Source organism: Festucalex cinctus, chromosome 6 (assembly GCF_051991245.1).
Source record: "Festucalex cinctus isolate MCC-2025b chromosome 6, RoL_Fcin_1.0, whole genome shotgun sequence".
In the NCBI taxonomy this organism is placed as follows: Eukaryota; Metazoa; Chordata; class Actinopteri; order Syngnathiformes; family Syngnathidae; genus Festucalex; species Festucalex cinctus.
The window spans coordinates 3191611-3213907 of record NC_135416.1 but is presented as its reverse complement, the minus strand read 5'-3'; the positions used below and the strand labels follow the sequence as shown (position 1 = coordinate 3213907).

At 38.5% G+C, this 22297-nt stretch overlaps 3 protein-coding genes across 5 annotated transcripts in view; 1 reads left to right on the top strand and 2 right to left on the bottom strand.

Moving 5' to 3' along the window:
- Positions 1–5642, bottom strand: part of tll1 (tolloid-like 1) — a 28545-nt gene extending 22903 nt beyond the window's left edge. Inside the window, exons 1-3 of one of the 3 annotated variants that reach the window (XM_077525283.1) lie at positions 5293–5642; positions 5138–5171; positions 3536–3976 (exon numbers count right to left, since the gene is read on the bottom strand). In XM_077525283.1, the coding sequence (XP_077381409.1) occupies positions 3536–3719 (184 nt within the window). In that variant the 5' untranslated portion in view covers positions 3720–3976; positions 5138–5171; positions 5293–5642. Of the gene's footprint in view, positions 1–3535; positions 3977–4246; positions 4264–5137 lie in introns of those variants that run through there. The other 2 variants (XM_077525282.1, XM_077525284.1) reach the window with 2 other exon arrangements.
- Positions 5643–9458: 3816 nt separating this feature from the next.
- On the top strand, positions 9459–17621 carry tnip2 (TNFAIP3 interacting protein 2). Its single transcript, XM_077525290.1, has 6 exons — positions 9459–11728; positions 13142–13432; positions 14949–15035; positions 15110–15388; positions 15540–15656; positions 16545–17621. Exons 1-6 carry the CDS (start codon positions 11435–11437, stop codon positions 16863–16865), a joined length of 1389 nt encoding a protein of 462 aa, XP_077381416.1. The 5' UTR covers positions 9459–11434; the 3' UTR covers positions 16866–17621.
- Positions 11514–22297, bottom strand: part of fam193a (family with sequence similarity 193 member A) — a 32928-nt gene continuing 22144 nt past the window's right edge. Inside the window, exon 22 of the mRNA XM_077525280.1 lies at positions 11514–11677. Coding sequence (XP_077381406.1) covers positions 11671–11677 — 7 coding nt within the window. The 3' untranslated portion in view covers positions 11514–11670. The remainder of the gene's footprint in view (positions 11678–22297) is intronic.

Here is a 22297-nt window from a genome sequence, read left to right as displayed (position 1 = left end):
CAGGGTCAGTCGCGATTGCTTCTTCTCAAGCACAAATACAGAGCAAGTCAATAATACAATAATAAAAATGTTCTAGACAATAATTATGTTGTATGCACCCCCGTTAGTCTCAAAACGGTAGTAATGTGTTTGTGGAATATGAATTTAGAAAAAAAAAAAAATCGACCTGATTTTATCCATCTCAGGGGGCGGCCATTTTGACAACACCTGTTTTCCGGGTTTGGTCATGTGATCGTCATAAGCTGAGCCATGATTGGCTGGTTAATTTAAAGGTGATATAATGAATAAAGCATTTTTTTTAATACAATCAAGATATTACAGGCTGAACATTTAATTCTTTTTTTGTATTTATTTTTCTTTTTTCTTTTTTTTTTTACAATTACATGTCATTATTTGCGTCTTGTGTTGTCATGTGTTGTGTAAAAAAAAAAAAGTAAAACATCAGTTAAAATCTGATACTTTTAAAGGGATACTTGACTCATTGAGCCATTTTCAGCACTAAAAAAGTGAATATATTGTGGATAATTAATGTGGTAACTTCATTATTTTTCATGTACAATTCATACCTTTAAAAAGTCATTTTTCTACTTGCTGTTGACTGATGATGACATCCCCTGTTCTGAGGACCAATCATGGCTCAGTTTACTGACCAAACCCAGAAAACAGGTGAGCCATGATTGGCCGTTAGCTACTTCCTCAACACGGGTGATGTCATCATCAGTCGACAGCAACTAGAAAAAAATACTTTTTAAAAGGTATTAATTGTACATGAAAATTAATGAAGTTATCAAATTTATTCTGGACAAAATATGAACTTTTCACTGCTGAAAATTGTTCAATAAGTCAAGTATCCCTTTAAGAGCTAATAATGCCTGATTCAATGGTCTGTATGACTGTATTATACTGCCCCCCAGTGGCCAAGACAGGCACACCTGTAGTAGCAACACAATGAATTGAGTTGAAGCATTAAGTCAGGATACACATATTAATTAAACCATTTAATGGGATACATTTCATTAAATTACATCATTATTTTTGTGACTATAACATTATAGAGTGCTATTGCTATTACTCAAACACAATTGTTTTGTTTTGTTTTTTTGTTTGTGAAGCTGGAATGTATTAATGGGATTTCTACTATAGCTACTATTATAAACAATGAACGGTATTATGACATTCACCGCATGTTGTTAGCATGTCTACCTTGCGTATTCGTACATCCGTTGCTGTATGACATTGAGAAATGATGACTCGGCACAACGGAGGCGTCGGAATGCGCCGAATTCCAAGGATACGTTTCCTGTACGGTGAAACGATATCGTGGATCCTTTTGATCATGAATGTGCGGATGTTGACAGCATCGTGCAGAAAATCCCAAACATTCTTTCAAACCAGGTTGGGAAAAAGTACACGGGCATAAATACCGTTCATATGCAGTCAATGTAAACATACTTGTATCAATGAAACCTTTATGTACATTTCTACAGTATATAATCCCAACACGGATATGTTTTTTTAACCTTACAAGACTCAAGTCAGTTCCTGCCAGCTTATGTAGACTTACTGTCTCCTCGTACAACACACAAAACCCAGTCACGGGATTCAGCATCCGCACACACCGAGATGAGAGTAAGGTGCACACAGGCGAGGGGTTGTCAGGTTTATGTATTTGGTATGTGAGGAATGTACGCACGTGTGTGTGTGTGTGGGTGTCAGTGTGTGTCAGTGTGTGTCAGTGTGTGTTATAGGCACAAAAAAAAAAGTAAGTCGTCACTCACTACATTTACTCAGTTACAAGTAGTTAGAATGTAACATACTTTTACTTGAGTATTTTCTTAAGTAGTAACTCTACTTTTTTACTCCATTACATTCCACTCATAAGATGCATGAGGCCCATCTGGCACCTTCACACCATGAATTGATGAAACAACCGAGGTCAGGTGATGTCAGGACGGACGATTTTGAAATGTATTGTTGATATGTACTGTCTGTTATGTTGTATGCCCGTCCCCGTCGTCCGCCCCCGCCCACCGCGCTAAGTTAGCAACTGTGCTAACCCTTTGGCGGGTTATTGTTTCCAAGCTAGCCGGTCACTTAGCCCCGCTCCCAAGTTGAGCTATCCCACAGGATGCCTTTAGTCACATTTTGGCTTCAGTTAGTGTTGTAAAGTCACACGTTGTTGGTGGCCCCTCCGAGGTTTGCCTTTATTAGCCAGCTGTTATTCAGCCCGTCACCACCCCTAATATCCGAATTGTAAACACGTCACCGCCACTAGGGACTTCGTAGAACATCATCATCATGATGATAGAAACAGTTGTGATCAAGTGCCAACTGCAATTGTTTTAATTATTGCAAATAGATAAAAAAAAAAGTTTGAAAATGTTTGAAAAGTTTACCCATACTTATTCTGCTAGTGGTTTTGTTTTTGATAATGGCGTGCAGCTGATCACTTTCAAGAGCTGTGAAGTCCTTTTTTTCCCCGTTACAATTGGAAGGGCTTCATACACACACACACACACACACACAAAAACCGTTTACTCTATCAAAATCAATAGAGTTTGAGTGACTTGTACACGATTGGCCGCGTAAACGACAGCTATAGTCGATATAATCAGCAAGCTACGACGCGTGTGCTAAGCTAACGTCCGTGCTTTCTGTTGCCTTCGATGGGAACGTCGCCCCTACCAACATGGCCGTCGCATAGTCTGTCCATATATCTGTGAAAAGTTGAGTTGACGTTCCGCCGCAGTCTGTCATTATAAAGTGTGTGAACGCATCCCCACGTCCGCTCGCCAGATGTTCCTCGTCTGTCTTGGCAGTTCATTTACTGTAGCATGTCTCACGCGTGGCACACGCACACGTAGGCTTGACAGTTTGAAGTAGTACTAACATGAAAAGTATTACTACAGTGAAGCTAAAATATCTTTTAGCTAAAGCTAAATGTTAACAACAAAAAGTTGCAAATGCGCTGTAACATACAAAATGTGCAGTTTGAAAGCAGTCATTCTTTGGTGTACCACTAGAGGGAGCCCACTTTCTTAGATAAATTATATCCTAAATATAATTTATGACTTTTTCCATTATAATCAAGCACAGTGGCATGGTGTGTGCTGGATTTTAATTTTTAAAATATAGCATCCATGTTCTGTAATGCTTATCCTGTTGATGGGTAAAAATATAACGTATATACCAAAAAAGTACAACATATAATAAATATATAAAATGTAAATAAAGTATATGTTTACATTACAATAATAAGATAATAAAATGTCCAAAAGACCCAAGGATGCTTGCAGTAAATAGTCTACTATAAAATGACTGTAATTATGCTATATACTGCTTTTAGGTTTAAAAAATAATTGACTGTAATCGTACTATATCAGGCCTACTATATATATATTATTATGAAATGATAACTGTTAAACTATTGATACGCACGCTGCTATCTCACGCGCGCGTGCGCACACACACCCACACGTATCATCATGACGATAAAGTAACGGAATAGTTATAGTGCAAAAGCATTGCGACTGACCGGCTTTGCAGGGGTCCTTGTAGTCGATGGCGTCGGGCCTCAGGTCGTCGTCGTAGTACTCGTAGTCGCGCTCGCGGTCGTCGTAGTCCACGCAGAAGCCCACCTTGGCCCACACGGTCAAGCCGGCCAGCAGCAGCGTCAAGCAGCGCATCTTGGCGGCCAGCGCCGGGGGGACTCGCTCCATCGGAAGAACCCACCCGGCCAAGGCGCGCAGCCGGACTAGAGGCGGGACGGGACCGGACCGGACCGGACGGGACGGGACGAGACGAGAGCGGCTCCTCGAACGCCTCTGCCCCGGTCGCCCCGGTCGCCGGTCCCCCGGTGAGTGGCGCTTAGGACGCCGCTAAAGTGCTGTGCTCGCTGGCCGCGCTCGTCCGTGAGCCCCCCATCGCGCTCCGCCGCCGCGCCGACGCCGAGGGGCCGTCACCCCGCACCACCGAACTGGAAGTCCCGCAAGGAGAAGGAGAAGAAGAAGAAGGAGAAGGTCCGTGAAGGCAGCACAGCCGGGCTCCTGCTCCAAACATCCGCCCGGACGCGCACGCTCCAACTACTCTAGCTACTGGAGTAGAACAACTACTAAAGTACACAAACACACTAGTGTGCACCACGACTGTTTGACAATGGCCATATGTATCGTGTGCAGCTCTCACTACTGGACGACTGTCACCTCTCGACCAGTCAGTCTGAGAAGCTGTGCGTGTGTGTGTCTACCTTGCTTCATCTCTCTCGCTCTCCCTTCCTCACCTCCCTCCCAATCAAGTTCCAGCACTCTCTCTCGTTCTCCTCCATTAAGTTAAACCGCTCGCTCTCTCTCTCTCTCTTACTCACTCACTCACTCACTCACACTCCATCAAGTTCAATCTTTCACTCTGTCATGAAGTTCAATTTCTCTCTCTCTCTCTGAACTCACTCACTCACACTCCATCAAGTTCAATCTTTCACTCTGTCCAAGTTATTTGTCTGTCTGTCTCTCTCTCTCCCTCACTCACTCGCTCACTCACTCATTCCATGGAGTTCAATCTCTCACTCTGTCCAAATTCAATTTCCCTGTCTGTCTGTCTGTCTGTCTGTCTCACTCACTCACTCAATGTTCAATCTCTCACTCTCTCTCACTCTCTCTCTCTCTGTCCATGAAGTTCAATTTCACTCTGTCTCTCTGGTGCCGTCCGTTGGCCGTTCTTTGCAGAGGATAAAGAAGATATGCTATGTTCTGTCAACAGCAGCAGGTTTGTGTTCCAATATCTGCTGTTTAAAGGGAAACACGCCACCACTTAGGTGCTAATTGCTAGCCCGTGCGCTTATGGAGGTTCCCATTGAAGGTTATCATTCAGGTAGTGGTCGTTTTAACAATGAATTTGGAGCACTCGAAGAAATCCCACGCGAGTGCGCACACACCAAGATTTGAATGCCGGACCTCGGAAGCGAGAGCGGCAGTGCGAACCACTTGCCCACCGTGATGCTCTGCATTTAAAAAAAAACTGCGACAAAAACAATTTACGCGGCATTTGTGTTTTGTTTTTTGCATGTACGGCAACGTTGTCAACAAGCGCTGCTAATCTCGCACCACATGCTCGCTCACATTCAAACATGCACAACTCTTACCTGCACGCTCCCATCGCGCCATTCTTCTTCAGTCCTGGAATGAGGGGTCAGGGGGAGGGGGGAATGGCATGGGGTTAGGGGGCAGGGGTGGGGGGAGGGGGGGTTGGTATGGTTCTACAAATGACCCCCCCCACCACTACCACAATCTTCACAACCTCCACGACGAAACGAGATTATCAGACGCTGTCCCTCTGCCGCTAATCCCGAGCCTGCAGCAGAGAGGTGCTCTGCAGGTAGCGACGTTCTGACGTCACGCCGCCAATCCAACCGGCAAGCTGCCCAACCGCAAACATGGCTGCCGCAAATCCCCTGCACACACACACACACACACACACACAAAAAAAACAGGGGAACCTCCAAGATTCAACAAAAGACAAATTTCCCACAAAAGTCGTACGAGTACAAAAATAAGTTCATTGATTTGCAATTACAACATTTAGCCATTAAACAAGTGCAATTTTTTTTTTATTAATGCATTTCATGAATCAATTTCAACAGTTGTGTTTAAAAAAAAAAAAAAAAAAAGTTGACCACCACCAAGAAGCTAATCGCTTCCCAATTACAATTAGCATCATACAAATTCATATTAATGTTAAAAAATAACAATAAAAGAATAACATACAATAAGCAATAAAAGCAAAAATTATTTACCAATAAAAATGAGTGGTTTAGCTCCTATTGGGCAGGCAGATGGAACTTTTGAGTCCCACTTCTGACCCACTTTCATATGGTGTTCCACAGGGTTCAATTTTGGGTCCCCTGCTGTTGCATTGTATTTGCTTGCACCTAGGTTTCACCTTTCTTTCTCATTTAATATTTTAAGCTTTATGCCTTTTGGTGAACAAAACTCTTGCCAGATTTTTTTCACAAACAAACAAAACATTTGGCTTTGAAAACAACTTCATTATGAAGGAAGTAAAACCACACAAACACACTCGCTGTGTATGCGTCCAGATCAGCAAAATGTCCTCCTCTTCGACAGCATCCCAGCTATTGAGATTAATGCTCTATGCGGGTATTTGTGTCCCTATTTAAAGCCGCCATCGATCCGTGCGTCCCTGAAACTCTGTGAAAGTACCTCACCAGCATTTAGGCAACACACACACACACACACACTGGAGAGTGTAGAATACAGTAAGTGCTGCGGTTTGCAGATATGGCAGCAATCTTACTAAGGTTGCGAAGGCCCTTTCTAAAATTGCTTCGTAAGCCAAATACAGTTAATGGACATTTTGAGGGCTTTCCCACACTTGAAAAATCTCACAAAATTTTTACAGACATCTGCATCCTGCTACAAAATGTACATTTCATAATAATGTAGGTGGAAGCCTCCTTAAAACTGTCTCAGTAGTAGTGTTAATTTCGTCAACAAAAACTTGAAAATAATGAGGTCACACATTTTTCACAAACAATAACTGGGAGTAAATCGGCTCAGCAGATGGATGGATGGATGGATGGATGGATGGATATTTATAGTTATAACGTAACATAAATCCAACAGCTCTAAAGTTCCAACAATAATGTTAATCCAACCGCTAACTAATGCTGGCTAGTTTACTAGCTTGTAGCATGGAGCCATAGTAGCCACTTGTTGATATACTGTACTGTAATTGTGTGTCAAGTTGTTTTTCAACAAAAAGATGAAAGAACGTTTTATGTGAAATTGTTTTAAATCTGAAATGTTCAACATTATTTGCCAACAAAAAAATACAGGGGTTAAATGATTGTCCTTAACCTGGCAATAGCCAGATGGTACCGCTCCACAGTAATTTCGTCGGGAAAAGGCGGGACATTCTGTACAATAATTCGCGCTGATTGGACGATGCGACATTTTACACGTTTGTTTTATCCAATCACGGCCACGGGTGAAAATGTCATCTCCATTTGTGTCGAAGGGGGGGAAAGCAGGAACATCTTACCAGCTAGAAATGCACGAAGCGCCCCTCGCTGGTCAACATTCAACAAGGAAACTGTGAGTAAATCTGTGAGAACAGAATTGCAGCGGCCATTCGTCCATGTTAGGTTTGTTTGTTAGCTCCGGCGTCGGCGCTGGCTTCCTGGTGTCGTCACAGTTGCATATCACCCTCCCCCAAACATAATGTCGCTCTGTGATTGGTCCGAACCACCAGCGTTTCGGGAACGGCAGTTAAAATGCTAGCTTTATAGTCGACTAAAAATGGACTAAATAAAAATGGGATGATGTTGACTAAGACTAACTATGATAAAAACTAACCAGTGCTGTTGAAACTGTACTAAAACTGAGACTAAATTAAAAAAAATGGTGGCTAAAATTAACACTATTCAGCAATTTTTTAATTCAATTATTCAGCCCAAAGTCAGTTTCAGCAACATGAAATTTGATGTGTCATGAGTAGACCCCTCACCAAAAAATCTCGAAATACTCGAAAAGATTGAGCAAGTCTGCCGTTTTGGCTTGAAGCCAACATTTGCGGGGCCATTTTGGTTAAAACGTGGCTTTCACAAGAGAAGGAAATCCAAAGGTCCAGAAAGGAAATCCTCCGTTTACATGACAACTTGTGCATTCTTTCTCTCACCTCGCTTCTTATTTCCTCTTTTTTTTTCCCTTTCTTTTTCCCCTCCACACCTCTTGTTGTGTTTTCTGTGATGCAACAATTTGACCTCATCAAAGGAGAAGAAGAAGAATGAAGGCTTGAATGAAGGATGTGCTGGAATGACAAGATGGCGCAGGTGCACGCAGGGTTACGGTAAAGTATGCGGGAAGTGGGAGAGGAAGAAAGTGTTGACGCATTTTTCCAGCGCAAACATGACTTCAATTTCCCGCTTGGTGATACGAAAGCCGCTTTTACGAGGGGCTTTTAAAGGGGACTAAAGCTATAAGGCGTTTCTTGCGCTCATATGTCAATATGGAAAAAAAAAAAACTGGTTTAAAAGTAAACAAACCAGCCAGCAATCCACACAATGTCCGGTCTTCCTTAAAAAAAAAAAAAACAACAACAACAAAAAAACAAAAAACACCATTTTGGAAACACGTATAGGTAGTAGGGATGTAACGATACGGGCAATATCGTGATATCACATCTCCAACAATATATCGTCGTCGTCGTGTCACGTTATGAAAAGCAGCACATCTGTTCAAAAAAGTCAGGTTGATTTCCATTTGTGCAGTTCTAGCACCCCCTGGTGGCTAGTTTTTTTGTTTGTTTGTTTTTTAGTTTCACAAGACATGTTTTGGCCCTTATACGTTTAAAATCCACGCTCATGGTCAGATGAAGGGGAAAGTAATTTGCTTGCGAACCGAGTCAATTTGTGGAGTAAGTGCCTCGATACATATATTTATAGATATTTATATATATAATATTTTTATAACAATTTTCATTGCTGTATCAGCACAATATTGTTTTGTTTTGGGTTGGGTTTTTTTTTACACAATATTGTGACTTTTTTTTTTTTTTATGTCACCATTCACCCCACAATATCGTGATAATTATCGTATTGTGGCCTTCATAGCGTGATAATATCGTATCGTGATGTTTGGATATTGTTACATCCCTAATAGGTAGAAGGCAAAATGTGATTTGACAGTCAAGACACATGCTAGAAAAAAATGATGAGAACTTTTTTTTAAAAAGTTTTTTAACTTAAATAACAGTTTTATATTGAGGATTAAAAAAAATACATGTATTTATTTTTATTTGATTGATAACAAGTGCTTCTGAAGATCACCAGGTGATTTTTGCAGGACAGAAGATGTAACGTCAGGTGACTAAAACATTGCCACTGTACCACTTTTCCATTTTGACCACATCAGCCCATCCTTTCGCTATATTGACGCCGATATGCTAATAGCGGCTGCTAATTGCTCCGCTAAGGCTAATTGGCGATGCGGCTTATCGATGTGCAGCGTTAGCAATCTGCATGCCAAAACTGCTGATTTGGCTTTTCCCATGTAAATTCGAAACATTGCACACCAAAATGCAACTAACACATTGGTGAGCTTTTTGCTTGTAAGTGTAATTTTTTTAAAACGTATATGTATAAAAATGCACATTTGACAGCTTGTTTGTGTGTAAATAATAGTAATATAGGCAGCAATAAGTAACATCCTAAGTAGCTATGACATTTAAAAACTGATTTTTAAAAAATATTGTGCATATTATATATGTTTCCATATACAAATATGTCAAATAAATTTTAGATTTGAATGAAAAAAAAAGAATACAAATGATAAAAATGTTATGTTGTTATGTTTAAATTGAGTTAAAGAATAAAAAGAAAACTCCAAATATAGAGATTGGTCAATTATTTTCAAATAAGAATGATATAAAATAGGTATCATTTTTTTAAATATATGTAAAAAAAAAATTAATTAAAAAAAAATATCAAGGTGTGGTACTCCCTCTAGTGGTACACGAAAAAACTGTATAATGGTACAGTGTTTTAATTTTCTTTTTATCCATTATGATTTAGTTCTAACTTTTAAGAACAATACTGTACATTTGCATGAAATAATATATGTTTTAAACATTGAGGTTCAGTTTAATTATCTTATTTTTGATACATTTCAACTGAATCATCATTGAAGTTTTTTTTTTTTTCGCGTAAGCTTGGATAAAAAAAACAAAACATAATTGTGTTTGTGTCATACTGTCATCAAACAAGAATAAGAACGCGATCAATCATACTGGGGCGCTCACGTTATGAAAGGCAACAAACTGGAGCAATACCGATTATGTCCACAAGATGGAGCCGTGCATCATGTTAACGGTGAGGGACTCAAACCTGATTCCTTGCGGTCACAGGCCGCATTCTTAACCGCTTTGCACAGCCCGAACAAGCAAGGTGGTGAGGTCATGGAATAAAGGGACGTAAAATACATAAGTTCATGTTTACTTGTGAAATATGTCCACAAAACTGCAAAACAGACAGACGCAACACTTTTTGCTAGATTGGCTTGTTTACTTGAATTAAAAACAAACAAACAAACAAAAACACCAGTTTATTTAATTTCAGGCCCTATTATTATTTTTTTATGTTGACTGTCCACATTTCTTATGTTTTGTTGTATGTTTGATTGCATTTTTACACATTTTAGTGGACATTTAGTTTTTTTAATTTGCTCAGAAGTGTTTTTGAAATTGTTTTAATCTTTTTTTATTATTATTATTTTTTAAACAAGACTTAAATATTCGTTTTTCCTTAATTGTGTGTGTTTTTTTTAAACATATTTGTATTTGCCATGTTTTAATCTTTAATTCATTTCATTCAATCAAGTCATTTAATTATGCTGTGTTTACGTTTCTGTGTTGTTTTAACTAGTATGTTATAGAATGCATTTCATTTCTTGTTTTGTTTTTTTGCTGGAACTGATTCATGACATTTCCTGGCTAGCTAACAGCATGTTTTCCCATAAGGGTGCATTCACTGATTTTGTAACACAAAAATGCATTGTCCTGTTATATGAACTGGGAAATTTACTATATGACGCTGCATTAACGTGTACGTTTACAATGTTTAAATGGCGTTTTCCAACGTTCCGGCCAGAATTGTTGCCAAAACTCTGCAAGGAACGGTTTAGTAAGGCAGCCTTTCCTCATTTTCGTTTAAATTTCCTGCAGCTCATGACTCTTGATTACGCCCGAGGAGTTGACGTGAATTTATGTCCCATAATTTGGTCATGCTGCATTCATTGCCAACAACAGGTTGTGTTGTGTACTTTGTCGGAACTGTTGGGGAATTCGTTGTGATGTGGCGTTTACGTGTGCGTGTGGAAACCCTGTAAACTACGCTGACACACGGCGCCTTCCAATGTTCCGGACAAAATTGTTGCCAAACACCCATGAGTGAACGCCGACGCGGATATTTGGGTAGTTTTATAAACATTTGCACTTAGTTATCTCGTTTTAAATCCGTCGAAACCTAGTTTAGAGTTCAAGTTATTGTTTTTCCCGCGGTTATGAAACGCACCACCGGTACTTTAGCAGCCAACTAGCTCGTTTAAATTTCTCGCCATTAATTCAGATTTTTGGAGTAAATGTTCATTCGGGTGAATAAAAAAGGGGGACAATTTGTTTCATAATGTCTCCCGGAGACGGTGAGTCTGCGAGGGCACACGGGGCTCACTTTGACGAATCTCCAAAATTCCAAGGGAAGTTCCCCAGGAAATCCCCCGCTCGGTTATATTATCGTCGACGGCGTGAAGCCACACCGCCCTAACAACCGCGCGCTTTCCTCGGCTACATTCGAGAAGGAAACCGTCAAATGGTGGATTACTAAAACGGAGCAAAGCCACGAAAACCGCCGCAAAAAAAAAAAAAAATGGAGGCAGCCGACGCGGACAAGAAGCGGAGCTACAGCACGCTCAACACGCTTTACCACGAGAGCCGGCAGGAGATGGAGCTCCTTTCCAAGCAGCTGGCGGTGAAGGACAACATCATCGCCGAGCTCAAGCTGAGGCTGGCCGGCCACGAGAGGCTGTGCGTGGCGGTGGGCGACGGCCAGTCGGTGGTGGTCGGGCCGTCCAAGTCGCTGCTGGAGAGTTTGTGCAAAGAAATCTACAAACTGAAGCAGAAGAGCAACGAGACGGATTTGAAAGTGGTCAGACAAGAAGAGGTACTTTTTTTTTTCAAGCGTTTGTTCGTTCTTTGATACTATTTATTCAAATTCTAGTTGTTATTATTATTAGCATGACTAACAACGGCTGTTGGGTCAAGCAGGTGTTCTCAAACTGTGGGTTGGCGCCCCAAAATGGGTCACTGGAATATATTTGGGGGGTTGTCAAAATAATATTTTCATCGATCGTTAAGAAGGCAGTAACTTTCTGATCGATGTTAAAAGAAAAATAGTTCAATTGTTTGAGGGGGGAAATGTGGTGAGTTTAAATAAAGTCATTCTTTCATTAAACAGTTAAACCAAATTCAGAGTTATTAAAGTAACACTTTGTGAACAAATAAAAAAAATCGATTTTGAGACAGTCACAATTTATTAGGTATTTGATTTTTTAAAAATTATTATTTTAAGAGAAGACAAATTACAATTTGACACGTGCAAGTCAAGTCACTTTTTTATTTTTATTTTTTTTTAAATAGGGGATTTGTAGAAGAAGAAGAAAAACAAAGTTGTGATTTAAATACTAACTAGCCTGCAATTTGTTACGATCATAAGAAAAGCTATATTTAAACAAAAAAACAAAAAAAAATGTGGATTTTCACACAATGGATTTTATTTCAAATTTTCACAATGCAAACAAAAGCATGGAAGCAAAATCCTGAATTTGGATTTCAGCACAATCAATTTTTCATTTATTTATTTTTTTTTAACAATGCTAACAAAACCATTGGAAGTGGGTTTTATTGCAGGTCTCAGTGTTAAGAAAAAAAATCCTAGATTCATATTTTAAGGCAATCTTGCTATCATTTTTATTTTTTTTAACCAAGCTCTCAAAATAGGCAAAAATTTGAAATTCTGGATTTGGCGAGCAATCTTAATTCTAACTAAAATGTCACGATTTGAATACAGTCAGTACAAAAAATAGTGGTGAAAAATCTTGTACTTGGATTTAATGCAATTTTTCACAAATTTCTCAAAAGCCCCCAAAAACATGGCAGAGTGGAATTTAATAAAATTTCTCACGTTAAAAGATGTAGCAAGAAAAAATGCACAGTTTTGATTTAAACACAACCTGATATCAATTTCCCCATGATGCTCACAAATGCAAAAAAATAATAATAATTTTATCATATTTTTTACAATATCGAAAAGCAAAAATTAGTTTTTCATTTTTTTTTAAAATTAAAAAACAATTATTTTTATTTCAACCCAATTGAATGGTTCACAATGTTGAAAAATAGCGTATCGAATTCCTGTCTGTGGATTTTCATGCAATTTTTTTTCCAATGTTATCAAAATCCTGAATTTGGATTTGAACGCAATCCATCTTGTTTTTTTGTTTTTTTTAACTTTTGAACAAACATTTACTGGCTACATATTGATTTACAAGCGCTTTTTTTTTTTTTCCCCATGCAGGAGATCCAGCGGCTGAGCGAACAGCTGCGTCAGAAGGACGCGCAGCTGGCCAGCGCCAAGAGCCCCGGGGAATCGAACGGGGATCCCGCCGACACGGACCTGGAGCTCGGGAGGCTGCGCTCGGCCGAGGCCACCAGGGCCGTGCTGTGCACGTCGCTGGCCGAGGAGGCCGAGCAGCTGCGGGGCCAGCTGGGGGCCACCGTCCACGTGTGCCGGCAGCTGATGGCCAAGCTGGAGAAGAAGAACAAGGCGGGCGAGGGGGCCCGGGCGGGCGAGCAAGCCGCTACGCAGGTGGGCGTGCACCCCCCCGTAGTTTAGCTACAATTAGTGGGCGGGGAATGTAGGATAATTGTGTCGATATTTTGATGTCAACTAAAGATATTATGATGATATGTTGATAAGTTGTGAAACTTGGAATGTATCCAACTAATCAATTATCAAATTCATCAATGCAATTTAAAATTTGCCAAATCCTCTTAATTTCAGCCACTCAACAGTTAATATTGACTGATAATCGTTGTGACGAATCCAAAATAAAACGTCTGTTTTTACTTGGGAAAACAATTTTTGCATATTTTCTGAAATGTTACGGACCAAAGTAGTAAACTGAATCATAACTCATTTATGTTTGTGTAATTTCTGTGCTGTCAATTTAAAATAATATCCTGTTTATGAATGGAGAGATGGAAATTTTTGGGGGAGTTTGAGATTAATTGATTAATCCACAAATTCATCTGTTAAAATAATTTAGTTGCAGCCCTAGATAGGTTAACAATAATGTGAATGACACAAAAAGTAATGAGACTTGCAGGGGAATAATATATTTGATGCTAACAATAATAATAAGTGTTGAGACTAGTACGGGAATGTAAAAGTTCATGTCGAGATTTTATCAATTAACTAACGACATCTCGATAAACGGTGAGACTTGCAGATGTCGTATCACAATATCAAACAAAAGATAGCTTTTTTTTTTTTACAATGCTAATTCCACATGGGAAAAAAAAAATCCTGTATTCATATTTAAACACTAACCAATGAACAAAAGATACTAATTTTCCAAGATGCTAGCATGCTAAAATGCTAAAAAACAACCTAGCAAGCAATTTTCCACATTTCTAGCTACAAAAAAAAGTAACTCTACAGGGTGAAAAAATTCCTGGGTTCAGATTTGAACGCTAACCAATAAGTAAAAAGCTAGTAATTTTTCAAATGCTAGCATGCTAAAATGCTAAAAACAAAAACAATCCAGCAAGCAATTTTCCACATTTCTAACTACAAAAACCCCCCAAAACAGATTCCCACATTTCCCCCAATGTTTCGTATAGATCAGAAGTATTTTTTTTTTCTTTTAATGCTAACTACCTACATGAAAACGTAAATAAACAAACTAAAATGGAAGTCATTTGCAAATTTTCAGTGATAACGAGCACAAATGTATTTCTAATGTCATTTTGATTTTTATGCAAACTGAGACAATTCTGGAGTTTGGATTTTAATGCAAACCTGCGTGCAATTTTTCCACAGTTGTAACTAAAAACAAGAGATTATTTATTTCTTTTTTATTATTATTATTTACTTATTTATTTTACAGATTTTACTGCAGTCCAGCTAGCATTTTTTCCACAAAGTTAGCAAAAGCAAAAAACAACTTCTTGGATTCGGATTTGAACGCAAGCTAGCTATTTTTGCACAATGCTAACAAACAAAGAAAAAACAATTCTGCTAGCAATTTTTCACATTACAAAAAAAAATAACAGTAAATTCAGATTTCAATGCTAATTCCATCCCGTTTAATTGCCAACAGCCGCCTGAGTCGCCCGACAGATGTACAAACTCGCAAATGCGACAACTTGAGGAGGAGAATCAGCAGCTGAAGCAGCGTGTCGCCTACGTAAGAAAAAAAAATGTTTAAAAAAAAAAACCAAAAAAACGTGATTGTTAAAGGCTTTCCAACCATGATTGCAGGTGCAAGGTCTGAACTCGCAGTGGCAGAAGTACGACTCGAGCAGGGAGGACTACATCCGAGGACTGTGCCAGCGCCTCAAGAAGTCGTCGGCGGCGACGGCGACGACGACGACGCTCGTTCCCTCGCTCGGCTCGGCGAGCGCCGCCTTGCTGCAGAACGAGATTTCCCGACTCAACGGCTTGCTGGAGGACAAGCTGAGCGAGTGCGCCAGGCTGCGAGGAGAAGCCCGGGAGGCCGCCAGGAAAAACCGAGAACGCGTCCAGACGCTGGAGCAGCAGGTCGGTCGGTTGTTTGTTCATCGCAAAAGTGTTTTAGGACACGGAAAACCTGATGCGAGCTTGACAGAAAAAAAACTTGTTGCAGATTTAACGTTTGTCATAATTTAACGTTTGTTTTTTTTCTTTTCCAACATTTTGATGGATTCTTCAGGTACTCATCTACACGGAGGATTTCAAGTCGGAGCGAGCTGACCGGGAGCGAGCGCAAGGACGCATTCAAGACCTCAAGGAGCAAATTTGTCACTTGAAGCAGCAGATACACAAACAGGTGATTCTTTCTTTCTTTCTTTCTTTATCTTTCTTTCTTTCTTTCTTTCTACAGTGAGCTTTTGGAAATTATTGCGGGAGAAAAAAAATCCAACAATTTTGATTTTTGGAAAAAAAGAGAGAAAAACAAAGTTGGGACACAGACTTAAAATTGTACCTTTTTCGACAATCCTCAGGTTATCTTTTTAATCGTTTTCTACACGAAAACATCATGATAATCAAATTTGTGATAAAAATCAGAGAATTTCTTTTTTTTAATTGCAAAAAAAATATATATATATCCAGAAAATTGTAAAAAAAAAAAATATATATATATAATTTTTTTTTGCTTTTTCCTTAATTTAACTGCATGTACATATTTCATGTCAGTCATGACAGTTTTGTTTTTTTTTTAGGGGGGGGGGGGGGGTGTCAGGGTTCCACATTTTTCTTTAATTAAATAATTTTGGAAATGTCTCAAAATTTTGGTCTGTTGTTAGCTGTTACTTTTTGCCTGTTTATATATATATATATATATATATATATATATATATATATTATTTTTTTTTTTTTGTGGCTGAAACTTGACTTGTAGGAATTAATTTTCAGGTTGTTTTTATTTATAATGTGTAAAGCACATTTCATGTTTTTTTTGTTGTTGTCATTTATATTATTTTTAGCCACGGCAACCAGACTTCATTTATTGTTATCAAATGGAAGAATGTAATTGTAAGTCAAACAGTTTTTTTGGTTCATGCAAACTTTTCAGAAAAAAACAAACTATTATTAATTTAAATTGTACATAATGAAAACAAAAATGTTCATGGAGTTGTTTGTCAACAAAGCCCAATCGTGCTTGCTGGTCACGTATTAGCAACATGCTAACGGCTACGAAACATCTTTTTGGCAGGGAGCGAGCCGAGAAACCCGAGAGGTCCCCGTGTGTCACGTGCACATCGGCCACCGGGTGTCGACGACGTCGTCGTCGTCGCGGCGCCACCACCGCGACGTCGGCGACCGGACGGTGGCCAGGGCCAACATGCAGCGTCAGTCGGCCCCCTCCGCGGCGGCAGCCCCGCCCCCGCCGGTGGCGTTACCCGCGTTGTTACCGCAGAACGCCGCCCTGGCGGAGGTCCCGTCGGATCTGCAGTGCCCGCGCTGCTTGGCCACCTTCAGCGAGGACGACGCCGCACGGTACCTCAACCACTGCGAGGAGTGCGCCACCTTGTGAGCACGACCGGAACACTTTTGCGCACTACATGGTATACCTCAACTTGAACAAAAAAACGAAACAAAAAAAACAAAAAAAAACGACTTTTGTTGCACCTTGTCAGCGAGAATCATTTAAGACTTGAGTTCAGGTTATGTGTTAAAGTCTTGGGGTTAACTATTCGCTGTTTTTGTGAGATTACAATATTGTTAGCATAACAGCTTTGGGACATTTTTTTTTTTTTTTTTTTACCATTTTCAGGAAAAAAAAAAAAGAGTGCTATTATTTTTTTTAATTAAAATTTTTACGTAAAAGTCAAAAGCTTTCGACTTTTGTTTGAATAAATATGAGTAAACTTTCAGATTTTTTTTTTTTTTAACGAAACCCATTCAATTTGAAGATTTTTGTTCCAAAACGTCACCGTTCACTCGTAATGTCAAACAACGGTCACGATAGCTTAAAACGATCCTCGTAATGGTTGGCCCAAGACTTTATTTGCGTACTTTGATAACAAACTGTATAAGCTTCCTCCTATGTTGAATCACAAAATCTTATTTGGTGCTAGAAATCTATTCATAATTTATTTTCATACACAGAAGCCATAAGATATTCTTATACTGTTAGATTATTTTAATATAAAATATACCAATGTATTTATTTAATTTGTAATGTTGCCAAAAGACAACAAAAAGATTTTGGAAGATATGGTGCTTTTTTTTCTCCTCCTCCATCTTAGCTAATCCTCTATTTTTATAATAAAATATTTCATAAATGAAACTCTGTCTGATATTTTCATTGTGAACTACCACCAAGGTTATGTTGCAAAATTTAATAAGCTATTTGCTAAACATATTCTTTGAAAAGAAATAAAACAGAGATCCATTAAATTACAGGAGCAAGGTTCCATTGTTTGACCCTTTTTACGGACTAACTTGACATTGTGATTTCCTAGGAATGTTGTCGGAGTGATGGTTTGAAACCGTATAGCTACATGTTTGCAGTGGTTTATATAAATATATTTACCTCATGGATGATGAATATCGTTAAGCATGTGTATTATTTCGAAAGTGTGTCAAACTGCTTGTCTTTTTGCGTTAGCCCAGTTTAAAAAAAAAGATCAGTGACCTCATACTCATAGCGTGTCATGTAACATTTACATGCGCGTGATGGGGGAAATCCCCTGAACGGGTCATGTGACACACACGCACGCACGTACCAGCTGTAAAACGACTAGTATATAACGTTACAAGGGCACAACAAGCTCGCGGCGGCAACAAAGCGGCGTGTAGTATCACTTTGACACACACATACACACACACAGCGTGCATGAATCAGTTGTCACGGGTTCGGTGGAGTCGGAGCAGGAAGTCGGACATCCCCTTGCTCAAACAGGAAGTAGGATGCAGACGTGCGCGCGCACCCAGACAAACAGACTCACTCCAACAAAGACACACGTGCATAAACACACTGCGACAAGAGCAAACGTATTAAAAGTTAACAAAAATTAACAACATAACTAAAAGCACTTAAAAAAAATTTATTAACGAAATAAAATTAAAACATGAAAATGCTTTAAAAAAGGTAAAATTAGCTAAAACTATTATTTGTTTTAAGTTTATTAATTAGTCAAAATGAATAATTATTTTTTATATTTAGTTTGAGCAAGTTATTCGCTTTTCATCTTTTTATTTATTTATTTATTTTTTTACTGTCGATGCTTCATTTTAAATGAGTAATTAGTTTGTTTTTAATACGTGGTGTTCGTCAAATGCAAGTTTTTTTTAAACGTAAAAACTGCAATTCTCAAATGACTGACTTTCCTTCTTCTGACGTACAGCAATAAATAAATAAATAAATAAATACAAATAAAAAAAAAAAATGAAAATTAAAAAAAAAAAAGTGACATCTTATATTTGTAAAATTAGCTAAAAAATTAGCAAAATTAGCATTTCTAGCTGGTAAGATGTTCGTGCTTTTGGGTTAGAGCCCATATATCTTGGAAAACGATACTAAAACTTTTATAAAACAGTTGTGAAGCTAAGCTAAACTAAGCTTACTTCCCCCTATGTACACAAATCATGGTTACATGTTAGGCAACAACCTCCTGCTTTCATAAAACGAGGGACGTTGTTAAGTGGCCACTAAGTTAGCAATGTCAACAAATCGTGGTTAATTTCATTTTTTTTTTTTTTTTTATGTGATTGGGTGGTACTACAACAATGTATGTATAGAAAAGAGCTTTAAAAAAAAAAGTCAAAAAGCTAACATAGCGTTTAGCCACCATCCCACATAGCAGCAGTGCGACTCCAGACAACGTGATGACTATTATTATCCGGACTGTGTCATAAGGTTAAAAGAAAAGACCCTAAAAAAGCCCCCCACAACACTTTTATACTCGCAAGTTAAAAATGACTGAACGCCCCCCTCTCATGTAGCTACACTCAATGGCTTCAGCCCACTTACATTACTGTACGTGAGTGGGAAAAAAAAAAGAAAGAAAGAAAGAAAGAAGCTTGCAAGTCGCCCACCTTGACTGCTGTGGGAACTTTTCAGTGATTCCACGCTTGCTAACACTTCTGAGGCCGGCAGACATTTTGTGCGACTACCTTTCATCTTGGGAATGGGAATTTCCACACAGACACAATCATAGACACACAATTAGAAATGTTCATCATTTAATTGTGTATGTGAATGGACCAGGGTTATTATGGTTTTGTAATTTTTCAATTTGAGTTATTTTTATTTCGTTTTGGGTTTAATTTTTTTAATTTAGTTTTAATTAGTTTTCAGGGTGGTTCTGTTAGTTTTAGTTATTTAATAAATGCTTAGTTTAGTTTTAGTTAGTCTCAGTATTAGTTTTTTTTTTTTATTTTTTTTTTTAAATGTGTATTACTTGTGCGCAATATTCTAAAAAAGCACCATGGGACAACGTCATCCAAAGGTGCTTTTCTGTTGGCTGCTGCGAGATGACGTCACTTCTGTGTGACACACTTTCAAACGGTCTTTAGTCCGGTTAATATCAAAATAAATCTACTTAAAATCATCCCCAAAGGCTCATGCATTAAATTAATATAAGAAAAAAATTTGCGACAAGTATAGATAGTTTTGTAAAAAAAAAAAAAAAAAAAAAAAAAGTAGTTTCAGTTAGTTTTCGTTTTTTAAAAAGTATTATCGTTATTTTGTTAACAAAATTTTTTTGAATGTGAGTTTTTTCGTTAGTTTTAGTTAACTAAAATTACCTATGGAACGGACAGACCCATGCTTAAAATATGTGATTCTGTAATGTAATTCTATTTTCAAGTGTACCGAATGAAGCGTCCATTAAAAAAAAAAAAAAACCTCGCGCTATCCAAGAAGCCGATGGAGGGAAACTTTTTGACCTTCCCTCGCTGTGTTGTGCTCATTTGCATATTCAAAAGACAAGCGCTGGCCCTCATTTGCATATTTGAAGGTGAAACGTACACGAGCGTTCCATTCATTCATTCATTCATTCATTCATTCGTGCATTGCCGGCAAAATGAAGCCGAGGGCGCAGTGAGTCACTGAGCTTCCTGCTGGATGATGTCATCAAAGACACGATCACATACCTTGAAAGGAGGCAGCAACCACCCGGCGACCTTTCACTTCCTCATCCTCGATGATTGATCACAAGTACACATACACACTAGCGGATGTCATGTCACTGTAATAGTTTTGGATTGTTCACTAGTTAGGTTTATTTGGTTTGAGCTTTGGTTTAATTTAACTTTTAATTAGTTTTTCGTAGGGATGGGTGACACCAGGTATCTCATGATTGGTCCCTGTGGGGTTGTACTATTGGGAACTAAAAATTAGAATAGAAAGTCACCATTAATGTCATGCAATTTTAAGGAAAAATGCTCTAGAGTATTTGTGATATTTAGTTGGTCGTTCTTTAAAATTATTATTGTTATTGGGGGGAACTTTATGTATCAAAAAGTACAAGTGGTATTGGAAGGTATCACCAGTGCTTTCCACTGTGTGCGAAAGGACAAACATGATGCCTGTATGTGTGAATAATAGGCTAATACATATATATATATATATATATATATATATTTGGTTTTTTAATTAATTAATTAATTAATTTTTGCAGATTCTTAAATGGCTAACATCAGCTGATTAATCAGTCAGGCCCTACAAAAACAATAAACTCAAATAATACTGATTGAATTCCTGGACAGGTTGTGGAGTAAATCAAGCGCACCTTCTTCGTGAAGTCAACAGTAAGTTAAGCAAAAGTGCGCTCATTTACTTACTCATGGACGTCCATGGGAATGACCTCAAACCTATAAATATTAGTGCACACGTAACATCGATATTGTATCTACGATTGACATTTTCTTCCCACGTCACGTCTGGGGGTCCATAAACATCAGCAAAAAATCTTTCTCATATCTCTATGACCTCATTTCACACAGTGTGAGCGCGAGGGGAATGTACTCCATTTCACAACGACTTTCGCTTTGCGCCGTACGACGACAACCAAACCAGTGCGAGGTGTGACTCACTGCGAACAAAAAAAAACAAAAAAACAAAACATGGCATGAATTAATCGCGTCCCCGGCGCAAAGCTAACTGCTAAGCACAGTTTAATGTCATGTACACAAATGAGTCTACTCAAGGCACGTTAATGTTAGAAAACATTTCTTTAGTAAAAGGACGGTTTGAAAGCTATGCTAGATAATTTAAAATGTACTATTAAATCCCCCCAGACCTATGAATAAGGTCTTTTAGAGCATTTCTATAACCCATTACCCCCAAATATTACACTGTATGTTCTTTTAGTAACCTACTCTTGATTTACTCTGCTTTTAAAAGTCGTAAATCGTTTTTTTTAATGTCTTAAATTCCTTTGTCTTTAAATGTTTAACTACGTAAGGCACATTGCGTATGAAATACATGATAAATTAAACTGCCTTGCCTTACCTACTAAAAGGCTCACGGCAGAAAAACAAGGGTTGTTGCAAAGCTAAATGCTAAGCTAGGCTAACCGTCCACAAAACGCCAACTACGCACACAAATGCGTCTGTGGCCATTCGACACACACAAATTATTAAAAACATTACTCCTTTCATAAAAACTAGCTCTGTTGTAGGGCTAAGCTAACAGCAAGGTGTAGAGTCATGCTAACCGTACTAAGCTTACAGTTAGGAGTAGCCAGAAACGTGCGTGGACTGTTGTGAATCTAAACAATAGCACTTAATGCAACCGCTATGCTAAGCTAATTAGCTACTAATAATATTGTAATGCTAACTACATACACAAACTTGTCCACTATCTATGCTAACTGTCCACGAAACACCAACTACGCACACAAATACGTCTGTGGCTATTCGACACATACAAATTATTAAAAAAAAACTATTACTCCTTTCATAAAACCTAGCGCGCGGTTGTAGGGTTAAGCTAACAGCAAGGTGTAGTGTCATGCT